At 43.1% G+C, this 11,660-nt stretch overlaps 2 protein-coding genes across 2 annotated transcripts; one reads left to right on the top strand and one right to left on the bottom strand.

The window, feature by feature from the left end:
* Positions 1 to 760: 760 nt before the first annotated feature.
* LOC118230673 (photoreceptor outer segment membrane glycoprotein 2-like) lies at positions 761 to 3,569 on the bottom strand. Its single transcript, XM_035423888.1, has 3 exons — positions 2,989 to 3,569; positions 1,615 to 1,861; positions 761 to 1,021 (listed from the first exon to the last, which is right to left on the bottom strand). Exons 1-3 carry the CDS (start codon positions 3,567 to 3,569, stop codon positions 761 to 763), a joined length of 1,089 nt encoding a protein of 362 aa, XP_035279779.1.
* Positions 3,570 to 5,380: 1,811 nt separating this feature from the next.
* LOC118229111 (transmembrane protein 179-like) lies at positions 5,381 to 10,169 on the top strand. The gene is made up of 4 exons (XM_035420798.1): positions 5,381 to 5,776; positions 6,859 to 6,996; positions 7,852 to 7,930; positions 8,292 to 10,169. Exons 1-4 carry the CDS (start codon positions 5,475 to 5,477, stop codon positions 8,469 to 8,471), a joined length of 699 nt encoding a protein of 232 aa, XP_035276689.1. The 5' UTR covers positions 5,381 to 5,474; the 3' UTR covers positions 8,472 to 10,169.
* The last annotated feature ends 1,491 nt before the right edge of the window (positions 10,170 to 11,660 follow it).

The raw sequence follows: 11,660 nt of genomic DNA, 5'->3' as shown, positions 1-11,660 counted from the left end.
TATAGCCGTGCCTTCTTTGTTGTCTACAAAATGCATAATACATTGCTGTTACTTTACCAAGCAGGGGAAAACAGTATTTACTTATTTTCCTAGCCATACACATAGCTGCCAAGCAACACCTTTTACTGGTATGATTCTGGAAACATGTTCCTATGAATCTAGAGTGGGCAGAGGCACATCGTACTATGAACGTGGTATGATTTCTCTTAATGGTCACGCTCACAGTTGCCGTATCAAGGAGGCCTATGGTACAGCAAATTTCACTGTCAGTAAAATTAAGAAAGAAATCCCCAAAAATCACAAGGCTTCAGATAGCTGGACATTTTATAAAACCTTTTGGGAAAATGGACCATGTTTCATCTGCTGTTCACTTTCTCCTGCCTTTGTTGGGTCAACTGGAGTGATGGTGTCACTGTAGTGTGCCACTGATCTCTCCAGGGAAAACCCAGCAGTTACGTAAAACCTGGTTCTTGTAGTCACCATCTGAGACCCTTTCCCTAGAAATGTTTCTGTGCGTAGCTTTTTAGTCGAGCTTAGGCAGGATTCATGCGTCGCACAAAGACAATGTCGTGATGGGGCTTTCGCACATTAGTGTGGCTGTTTCATAACACGGTTGTGGTTCAGCCTTGCTTTCCGACACCTTGTGTCTCCAAATTTCTCAGAGCAGATTCTCCTCCTGTTCCAGCTGTCACACTTGTAAGGCCTCAGATATATCCACCTGGGAGAAAGTTTGCTGTGTCATGTTCTTTGAGGAGGGGGCTTAAATAGGCAGGTTCATCTGTTTGGAAGACACATTTTCAGGCCTGCTTTGAGCAGAGGTGGGAACATTGATGTTGGGATCATCCTCCTCATCACCCTGGTGACATTTGCCCAGGTTCTTGATGATGTTGAAGTTGTAGCGGGCCGTCTCTGCGAAGCTGTTCTCCAGCAGCCAGCCATCGGACTCGGACTCTGGGTCCCCCTGGCGGAGGACGTTCTCCATGGAGGTCTGCAGGTAGCGTACCCCGGTAAGCACAGACAGCTGTAGAGGGAGAGGGAAGCACGGCCAGAGGGATTAATTAAATTCAAATGATCTCTTTCGACAATTATGTGCCATAATAGACAAATACAACACAAAATATACTTCATAGAGGAAGTAAAATTTCGGATGTATACATTCTCATGTTGACTATTTTGTCTGAATTATCTACCCCTTGGTGTCCAGACAGGAGTCTCGACATGCAATGATAGAATGTATGCACATTGACTCAAATCACTGAGGTTGCTCTTAGGAAATGGTGTGAAGTCAGTTTTTAGACCCACACCTTTTGCCACAATGACCACTGTTCACATGTCTATAAAGCATGTTTTTCATGTCTTGGCAGTAAGCAGGGCTATTAGGCATTAACATCACACATCTGGTCATTAATCTCCATATATACTAGATTACATTTTATCAGAATAATTACTGGCTAAGTTCTGTAAAGATACAATGGCAGTTGCCAACCCAGTATGTGAACCATAAGCTTTCTGGTTACCATGTCTAGCTTCCTGAGCCTTAGATCTCATTCTGTTTCTAAGCCTGCGAACTGGAATACTGGAATGCTCCATGCAGCCTCCACCCATCACCCCCACCTCAAAGAGCCAGATGAGGAGCACGATGGAGCCGATGGAGCGCATGATCTGGGTGTAGTAGTCCAGCAGGGCCTGCCGACAACCCCGTCTCCACAAATTGAGCTCGTCAGTGCGGTGGTCGTAGTTGAAGTGGGCGGAGTTGTTGGTGATCTGGTGCTGGATGCAGGGCCGAGGGGAGTTCAGATTGCAGCAGCTGAAAGGCACTCCATCCATCAGGTACTTCCCCTCCACGTTACTCCTCAGTCGGCTGCCGGTAAGGTTTGATTGAAGGGGTGGAGGTGGAGGTGGGGTGGGACAGGGGTGGAGGTAACGGTGAAGATGGGTGAGAGGGGCATTTCTTCATACTGTATATCATACTTTGGTGTAACCTCTGTGAGTGACAACAACAAAACAAACGGTAAGCCCAGACCACATTGGAAGCATAACATTCTCACGTCCGACTGAACAGTTTCCCTGGGGTTCATTTCAAAATGCAGACATACGTTCCATAAATGCTTTATTTCAAGCCAAAACGAGATGCTTGAATAAATAGATAAAATAATAAATGATAATGTTTCAGATGATATGCCTTAGTGACCTCTAAAGTTGGAGGGTGGGATTAGGAGGGAATGCATGGTAACTGAAAAAGTGTACTCTTTAATAATAATGAAGAAACTGTGTATCGATGCTTATAGTTCTTTAAAGACTAAAGGTTAAATGTGTGAAAGCAGCCCAAAATGAATCTCTTATGAGAGATATTCTTATGGTCTATAAATATATAGCCCAAATACATTTCCAAGCACAACCTCCTCCCATTCCTACTCAGTAGATGGATAAGTTCAGCTACGGTAATGCATTATTGGATGCATTATTGAACACTTAATCAAAGCCATTTGATAGACAGTAACACATTACACAGTGCACATTGATACAGTTTGTTGCCACTGGTGTGTCTGAGGTGAGCAGGGACATCTTGGATAAATGTATTGTCTTGGACATACATGGGCATGCATTTGAGTAAACCTACAAGTTGTCCTAGCCTGTCTGACTACCTGGACCATTGCCATTCAAATTCTCCCGGCCTATTCTCTAACTTGTCTGTTCATCATCCTGGTTCCAAAACCCCTTGTCCAAAATCCAGCAGCAGGAAATGATAGAATCAGCATTCTCCTAGGACGCACCAGTTGTCTGGACAGTTGACAGACACCCAACAATGATGATGAATGAGCTAGCTCACCCACATCAGCACAATTTCCATGCCACATCCTATTCCATTTTGTTTTTAATACCTCATGAGAGCTCCAACTGAACAACACTGCAGAATTATTCTATGTTCCTGAGATGCACCAGTGGATAAGTAGCATTTCCTTCCTGCAACAGGGAGAGTGGACTTACTCTTTCACCTCGGCGCGAGACAAGTCCAGGAAGCGGTTGCTGATCCACTGGACCTGGAACCAGTCCCGGAAGCCGGCGTTGCCGCAGCACTGGAACTGCATCTGGAGCACGTCGACGGAGCGCTTGAGGAAGCAGCGGCCCGGCGCGTCCGTGTCCTTGTAGTAGCGCATGGCGTCGCGCAGCCCCTGCGACAGCGACTCCTCCAGCTGCCCGCGCACGGCGTGGCACAGCAGCGCCCCCGCCAGGAGGCAGAAGGTGAAGCAGAAGGTGCCCGCGATGTAGGGCGGCATCAGAAGCTTCCAGCGCAGGAAGGCGGCCGCGTCCGCGCCCTCCACGCACATCTTCCCGCCCAGGAAGTTGATGCAGCAGGTAGCCAGGCCCACCGCGATCAGCACGCTCGGCACGGCGTGGACCTCCCGCTCGGACATCAGCTCCCGCCGCTTCTGGATCTCCGCCTTCAGGAAGAGGCCCAGGCTGATGAGGAGGAAGCCCGTTACCACGGAGACCCAGTTCAGGAGCCAGAGCGCCTGGGCCAGCTTGCCCCGCTTGGTCTTGGTGAAAGTCACTTTCAGGACCGCCATTCCCGCTAGGCTTGTCTTGAGCCGGGTTAATTACCCCTCGACTGTTAGTGGGAAGGCAAAGAAAGCAGGGAGGAGGAGGAGGAGTTGAGGAAAGGATGAGACAGTTCTGGGCGGAGCCTAGGTGGAGGGGAGGGCAGGGAAGGAGACAAGAGGGGCGGGCAGATATTTTCTAATGGTCCTCATAAGCAGCTTAGTGAAGGTATTTTTATGCCTGGACATGGCCTGAGCAATGGAGGACAGCACTCCTGAAAGACTCCTGAAAAAGAATAAGAGCACAATCACACTGAATGTCTCCCCCAACATAAAGATTATTTAATGCACAGCTTAATGCACAGGGCACAGACTACCAACACAAGTGGAGTTATTCAATGCTGAAATTAAATATATAAGTTCTTTTTAACAAGTCATTGCTTCCTTTGTGCATTTTTCAGTAGTGTGGCTCATACAAACAGAAATAATAATTTAAAAAAAAATGAATCATGACATTTCCTAACAGGTTAGAGAAGACAATGGTGAATTTATCATGTTACTGCTTTATCATGTTACTGCTATCAGACTGAATACCAAACTGTACACAACAAGTGCTGAAGATTACTGACTGATCAATTTTGTCAAAAACTCACACATAACATTACATTATTTGTTAAAGATCTGTTAAAGAGCAAAAGTCTGTCAACTGGACTCAGTTGTCTGAACAGGTAAAATAAGATTCTGTATGATATCTGCCTATTATTATCTACAAGTTACTGACAGAAATTGCATTTACCTTTTTTGGAGAAGTTACATCCTTTGTTGCACACATAGACTTCACATTGGTCTTTGTTACATTTGTTTTGCGATTTAAGAAATGCCACCTTCTAAACTGTGCAGCAAATCAGACGTGGAATTGTTCCAGTGGAGTAGACAGTGGCCCTGTCAAAGTTGCTTCCTCTCCATTGATTCTTGACCTGTGTAATCCCCTTATTGCTCATAAGCCCTGCAGGATTTATTCTGACTGCACCTGCCACTTACGCACGCCTAAGATGCCCTCGTGGCTTCTGTTTTCTTGTATTTCCTGTTTGTCTGTGTGTATTATCATAGACAGGGATGTAGCACGGAATTCTGGGCCCTGTGTAGATGCAGTCTCTGTGGGCCCCCTTCCCAAAGCACTTTTTAGTCCAAGACTTTTGACGATATTAAATAGGGCACCATGAATTAAAAGGAAATTCTGACCCGTGGAAGGATATATAATATATAATTCCGCCATTCAGATCAAGTCCATAGTCACTTCTCAAAGGGAATTATAGACCGTCATCTTCCCATCTCTAACAACAATACATAAATAAATAAATAAATAAATAAATAAATAAATAAATAAAATTCTGCTGCAAAATGTACTCATTAAAATACCTTCATTATCAGCTATTTTGGGGGGTTTTCTGTCTTACTTTTCGAATGCTGAATGTAAATCAAACTTTGCTGCACACTGTAGGTGCTGCCACAGAGATAACGCCCAGTGTATAGTGTCCACAAAAATACAAGTCTTATAGAGTAACCTCAGGTATCACATGGAATCCCCAAATATCTCAATTGATGGAATCTCTCAAATGAACCTGTTAGCTCTCTGAAGGTTTTCAAATGGTATTACCTTGTTGGATTTAGAGGAAAATACCACCAGTTCCCAAAACAAATTTGGCAATTTTATTTATGTCAATTTTGGGAATGTATGGCTTTGTACATGAATATATATGTCTGTATTTATTTACGTTTCGGCAGCGCGCGAGCATGGGTTCCGGGCTGTATGAACTGACGCATCATGATGGAGCCTCTCACCCCGCTGTCGCGCGCAATGATTGTGTTTCGTGCATGCAACTGCGCAATCGCGATTTCGCAAAGCACGGCGGAACAGTGCTTTAAAGAAAAGAGATGGCCCTCGATAATTTCCTTTTTGGACAGTGCATCCTCTATTTTTTATGCTTTCTTTTTGGTTTTGTCGCTTTGGTGCCGTTCTCCGAGAGCGATGATGACTTCCATGGGAAATGCCTGCTTTTCACGCGTGGGATGTGGCAGAATGAGAATATGACCGTAGGAAAGCAACGTTTCATAGTGGAGGAGTGGGGACCGGAATCTTCCTGTCGCTTTGTCACGTTCGTAGGGATAGTTTCGCTCATCCTGTCCGCAGTACAGGCATGGCGGATATTCTTCCTCCTGTACAAAGGCCACGACGAGTGAGTTGGGAATCTGTGTGCGCCATCTAAATTTGCGTCTTTTATTATGAGTAAATTTTCTTTATTATGAGTAGCCAATGTCCCTTAGCGAGTAACCAATATGTATGATACGCTGTTTTTATGCATAGTGCCACCATTAACGGCATCATAATGTTTGGGACAAATGGCTTCACAGATGTTTCTGATTTGTCAGGTGTGCTCAATTGCTTCCTTAGTGCAGGTATAAGAGAGCTTTCAGTATCTAGTCTTGGTTCTAAGCTTTTGATTGCCTTTGGAGTCTGTTTTTGACGTTTGTCAGTATGAGGAGCAGAGTTGTGAAAATTAACAGTCAGAGACATAGGTCAAACCTTAACGCAGAAGTAGAATGGTAGGGAAACTGGACTGGAAAAGGTTATGCGTTTAATTCCCAGCTGGGGTGATGTTGTTGTTTCCTTGAGTCAGGCGTTTTAACTTGAATTACTTCAATACACATATCCAGTCATATAGAAATGTAATCTGTGTCAGTTGCTCTGGATAAGAGTGGCTACCGTAAATGTAGTGCTGACACTTTTATATTTGTGCGTGTGCTGAAGGTGCTGCATAATTAACTTGAGCTTGATTAGATTCGTGATGAATCTGACATGGTAGAATGTGAGGTTATGTGGTGCTATTTCTCCATGGCAACTCTGAAATACAAAACGAATCTTATGAACAAGAAGTAATACTGTAGACTTGCTGGCCCTCTGTTTCATTTTCTCTTAGTTGTTGGGCATGTCACTGAATAATTTCCCTGCTTGTCTGTGTGCAGTGTGGACAGAACGACTAGAGAGGTCAGTGGTGTTCGTTCTCTGGGCTAATATTGCAGTGACATGCCATCGGGGTGTCCAGTGAACCTTGGGGTGATGTTGCGACTATCAAGACCAGCAGACAGGACACAGTGCTAGATGCTCATAATAGTCCGAATTTTGACAGGCTGGCCTTTTCTCATCACATGACGTTTTCATACTCTTAGGATTGGGTGGTGTGCATTGCTTATGTAACCATAGCATCTCTCTCTCTCTCTCTCTCTCTCCCCCCCCTCTCTCCCACACTCTCTCTCTCAGCTCCTTCTTCCATGCCTTTGTAAACCTGCTGGCTAGCTCCTTCCTGCTCTTCTTGGTATTTGTGGCCAGCACCATCACCAGCGTAGGATTCAACCTGTGGTGTGATGCAGTTACAGAGGGCGGGACTATGCCCAGCAGGTGGGTGGGACCGTTTACAGTATTTTGAAATGCTCTTACCTAGAGCGACTTGCAACACAATGCATGGAGTCATATAAACACTAACAAGTTGCTCTGGGTAAGAGCATTTCAAAATACTGTAAGTGTAAGTGCCAAACTGAAAGGGGAAATATTGAAATGAATGTATGATTAAATAATATGTTGATAGTAATTTGTTTGTGACCCACAAGGGGGCACTGTGGTTAAACGGCTCATTGTGTGAAATACTGGTGTTAGAGTGGGGTTTTGTTTTGAAAGTGTGAGAACTGTCTCACTAGGTCCTGTTACAAAGGATGGTTTTTGAACAATGAGTAATAATACCACAATAGTCCAGTTTCCATGGGATAACCAGTTGATTAAATCTGTATTACTAATGATAATTTACAATAATTAGGGCTCCAAGCATGTAGATTTGGAATCCTGTTGTTTTTTCTGAATTATTTCTTTCTTTTTCTCTGATAACAGCGTGTGTAGCTCAGAAACCATAAGTCCTTGAGTACCCATATTTGGCAGCTAGGCTGCTATGGCAACCTTCTACTTAGTGAAAGTGTCATACATATATTGGCCAGATGGTGGAGCTTTAACACTGACTGTGATCCCACAGTGTTGTCCTCTTAAACCATAGGTTACAGATAAAAACCACATTTTTAAAAAGAAATCCTCATTCATTCATTAGCAAATATACAAAAAGTATGATGATATACTGAAAACTGGGAATACATTAGACCAAAATGACCAAAATGTCCAGCTGCAGTTAGTCAGATAAATTGACAATGTGTGCCTGGAACCCTGTAATTGCTGCTTGCAGCTATATTTTATGAATTTCTTTGCTTACAGTTGTGAGGAGATGCAGGACACTGACCTTGAGCTTGGCTTGGACAACTCCACTTTCTACGACCAGCTTGCTATTGCACAGGTATGCAGTGTAACTTTGGGAAACAACTGGAACAGACTGTATGTGTGTGTGTATGCATGTGTGTCTCAGGAGATGTCATGGGTTGGATATACTAAGTGTTGATGAATCACTACTTGTAAGGGCCACCGATATGTCTCAAACATCAAACTGCACACTTCATTTGGGGTTCCATACTCCTAATAAACAGGTGAACGCATAATCTGCACACCACCTACTTGACTACTACTGCTGCATACACTGCTACTACAGCTATAGTACTACTACTAATAAAAATATCACCATCAGCATGTCTACTAATAAGATGGCTGTACTGGCAGACACCTAATGTGATTGGTTGGTTGCCATTCTGACTCACTTGCAGTTTGGCCTGTGGGCAGCCTGGCTGACATGGCTGGGGCTCACGGCACTGGCCTTCCTCAAGGTCTACCGCAACTACAGGCAGCAGGATCTGCTCGACAGCCTGGTCCACGAGAAGGAGCTGCTGCTGGACCACACACCCCGACAAGAGTCAAACGTGGACTCGAGGAGCGGCGTGATCTAAATCCCGCCCCTCCTCCTTCCTTGTCCCTCCCCTTCCCCCCACAAGCCTGAGCATGCGTCACTCACAAATGTCCCTTACCACCATAGGTCTGGGTTAAGTTCAGGTCATCAGTTATATTCAGTTATCAAGTTTAAAGAGTGTTCATGAACGGTGGGCATCTGAGGGGAGGAGGCTGGATATGCTGGGGCTAAAAAGGACAAAAAATGCAAGTAAAAGCATGAATAGCCAATTTTCCTGTTTTTTCCATGGTTCAGTTTGAGGGTTCTGCACAGGAGTTAAGGAGGGCTTGATGTGTTGCTAATTCAACTGAGCCTGATTAATGTAGTTTTCATACAATGTGCTTATATTCTTTTGTAGAAAAGCCTCTTACCCTCATGACAAAAGCTGTGTGAATGAACATCAAACTTCTGCTTGCAGTAGTCTAACACTCCAGTAAGCAGTTGGTACCGTGACACAAAAGACCAGCTCATTGGTATGAGGCTGATCACTCATTCATTCAACTGTTGAAATTGGATTAAGGAAGAAAAATCAGTGTCTTTTTAGCATTCTTTATTCTGGTTGTGAGAGTATGGAAAGATGGTGAACCGCAAACCAAATTCATTCTAAAACACACTCTTTTTTCTGTGTATTTCACGACTCACAGAAATGGTATACATAATGTGATTCATTAAGCCCCTCTCCTGTTATATAGACTGTCAAGCATGAAGGTTAGCTGCATTCTATACTTACTTGGCTCAACATTCACAGCAGTAGAGTCTGAGAGTATCAAAGTGTGGTTCTCCATATTCTACCTTGTCTGGTAGTGGTGAAAGTGAAACGTTGTAAACAATGCCACATTCCCAGGTTGGGGCTGCTCTGATTGATTATGGGGCCTGTGTTTCAAGTGTTATGGGGGCTTTTCGCAGTGTTATGTCAAACCCCAGTCAAAATATTTTGGCTAAATGCTGAGGGAACGCCACTTTGTAGAGTTATGAGGTAAACTCCAACAGTGCTCTTGAAAATGTGTGAAGTTCCTTTTTAAAGAGGTTCCATTACCCTTTGAAAATCTTTGGAAGAAGCTTTTTAGAATCATGAAAACCTGCCAAAATCCAAAAAATTAAACAGCTAAAATTTGTATCTTTTTTGTATTTACGGCTAACAAAACACCTTCTTTTTTTGCTAAATCACATCACTTGATTGACCATCAATACAGTGTGCTGACACTGTTAACATTCTGGCAAACTTGATGTCTTTGAAAGTACACGTGTGTACGTGCCTAAAACACAACATTTTGATAGGAATACATCTTTCAAAGAATTTCCCACTTACAAATTCATTTTCAAAACAGGCCAATTTGGTGTGAATTGTACTCAAAACAATTATAGAAAATCTCACTTGTAGTCTTAAAAAGCCATTGAAAGGTTGTGGAAAACAATCATAAATATTTGAGTGGGAACACTTATCTTTATGTTACAGCTGTTATAGTCTAGTTCAGAATTGAGAACAGGTGCCAATTATTGTAAATGTTTGTACACTTGAGTAGAATCTCTTGCTCACTTGTTGTATTATATTGCATTGCATTTAAGCTTGAAAGTGTTTAATTGCATTTAAGCTTGAAACTGCCCTTCTACTTACCGTATTTCCCTGAAACCTTTTGTGGAAATCGTATTTCTTATCAGTGTGCCATATTTCTATTGAATAAAAAGTGACATATTTCAATTTCCTGAGTTTTTTATTTTTTATATACCAGACTCAATATCGTCCATGTTATACCAAAATAGAAAAACAAAAAACAAAAAAAGTGACAACAGCAAAATTAAATAAGGTCTCCAGACAGACCCTGCTGCTTTGTATTCTAGTTTTTACTGCATTGTCTTCTCTAAGTATCTTTAGAGGCCTTGTCAGTACATCATTCATGGTTTTGCAATGATACATCCTGTGTTAGTATGAATTTCCTACCCTGTACTGTACTAGAAGTATTTTACAAAGACATGCACAGCTTAATGATCTATGGTTTACTAAACTGAACTAACCAATTCAGAGGACTGGAGTGAATGAAAACCATGATGCTCATACATGTCCCAAAGAAACCAGAGAAAAGCACTCTATTATACGACTCCTGGTACAACACGTAATAAAACATAAATCCCTTGCTCATCTGTAGGCTGCAGGCTTAGCATTCTGCATGTACAGAGAAGTCAGCAATGTACTGTACAGTCCATGAGGTGGCAGCAAATACACTGATTCTGTTCGGCCTGGCACAAAGCAGATTTCCAGAAATCTGTTCACACTGAGGGTTTAACATGTAGATATACAGGTATTTCATATACAGAATCCACACACAGTGAGTTTCACACCTCTGCATTACACAGTTCATAGCCATATCCCAAATACTGTATTTACATTGTAAAGAGGTACATCGTTCAAAAGTAAACCTTTTTTTGTTTTAAGGTAGATGCCATTTTACCATTGTTTAATGCTCAGCTGCAAAAACCTTGTCTTCATCCTTTATCTTTAGATTGCTTAGAGTGATTTATTGCAGTAGGAAATCACACTGGAGGTTATAAATGCTAAAACTCCCAATTGCTTGATAACCACGAAGACAAATGGCATTGAGCCCATCCTCAATTAAAATCAGGTTAAAGACAGAATAAAGCAGGCATTTAAATGCATGCTTTCTGTCGCTGGACTGAAAAATGACAATAGGTTGTGCAGCCTTGGTCTAATGTGTGCACGTCTTACCATCATGCCCAGACATTGGCTGTTAAGAGCCTGTTGGGCAAGGTGCCAGAACTTTTTTTAATTGGTCGAGAGCAATCCCAGAGCTACAGAGCTCCCTCTCTGGCATATGCCTGTCATTGCATGGTGAGCCAGAACCAGGAGCCCCACACCACCTTCCCCATCACAGCCTGGAGGACTTCACTTGGTCTCTGGGATTGGTGCCAGCTTGTACAGAACAGCAGCACCAGGAGGACAGACAACAGGAGGACCAGCCAGGACAGGAAGGGCAGGTATGGACGCCCAGGGGCGCAGTATGCTGAAATTCAAAAAGAGGGGAGTGTATTTTATTTTACTGATATTTAGCAGACACTTATCCAGAGTAACTAACAAACACAATTCCAAAGATCAGGAATCAAAGTGCAGTAACCCCCTAGCGTGTGCATAATAGCCCTAAGAGATACAGGAAGTAGCGATGAAAGCTATAAAAAA

Source organism: Anguilla anguilla, chromosome 6 (assembly GCF_013347855.1).
Source record: "Anguilla anguilla isolate fAngAng1 chromosome 6, fAngAng1.pri, whole genome shotgun sequence".
In the NCBI taxonomy this organism is placed as follows: Eukaryota; Metazoa; Chordata; class Actinopteri; order Anguilliformes; family Anguillidae; genus Anguilla; species Anguilla anguilla.
Note: the sequence above shows the minus strand (reverse complement) of the source record. Positions and strands in the feature narration are given on the sequence as shown.

Bases quoted from the DNA above. Each gene is read 5' to 3' on its own strand.
- LOC118230673 (XM_035423888.1), bottom strand. From the start codon at position 3,569: ATGGCGGTCCTGAAAGTGACTTTCACCAAGACCAAGCGGGGCAAGCTG. The intron at 1,862-2,988 runs GTAAGTCCACTC...CCTTACCGGCAG, and splicing joins TCTCGCGCCGAGGTGAAAGA to CCGACTGAGGAGTAACGTGG. The intron at 1,022-1,614 runs GTGGGGGTGATG...CTCCCTCTACAG, and splicing joins TCCTCATCTGGCTCTTTGAG to CTGTCTGTGCTTACCGGGGT.
- LOC118229111 (XM_035420798.1), top strand. From the start codon at position 5,475: ATGGCCCTCGATAATTTCCTTTTTGGACAGTGCATCCTCTATTTTTTA. The intron at 6,997-7,851 runs GTGGGTGGGACC...CTTTGCTTACAG, and splicing joins GGCGGGACTATGCCCAGCAG to TTGTGAGGAGATGCAGGACA. The intron at 7,931-8,291 runs GTATGCAGTGTA...ACTCACTTGCAG, and splicing joins ACCAGCTTGCTATTGCACAG to TTTGGCCTGTGGGCAGCCTG.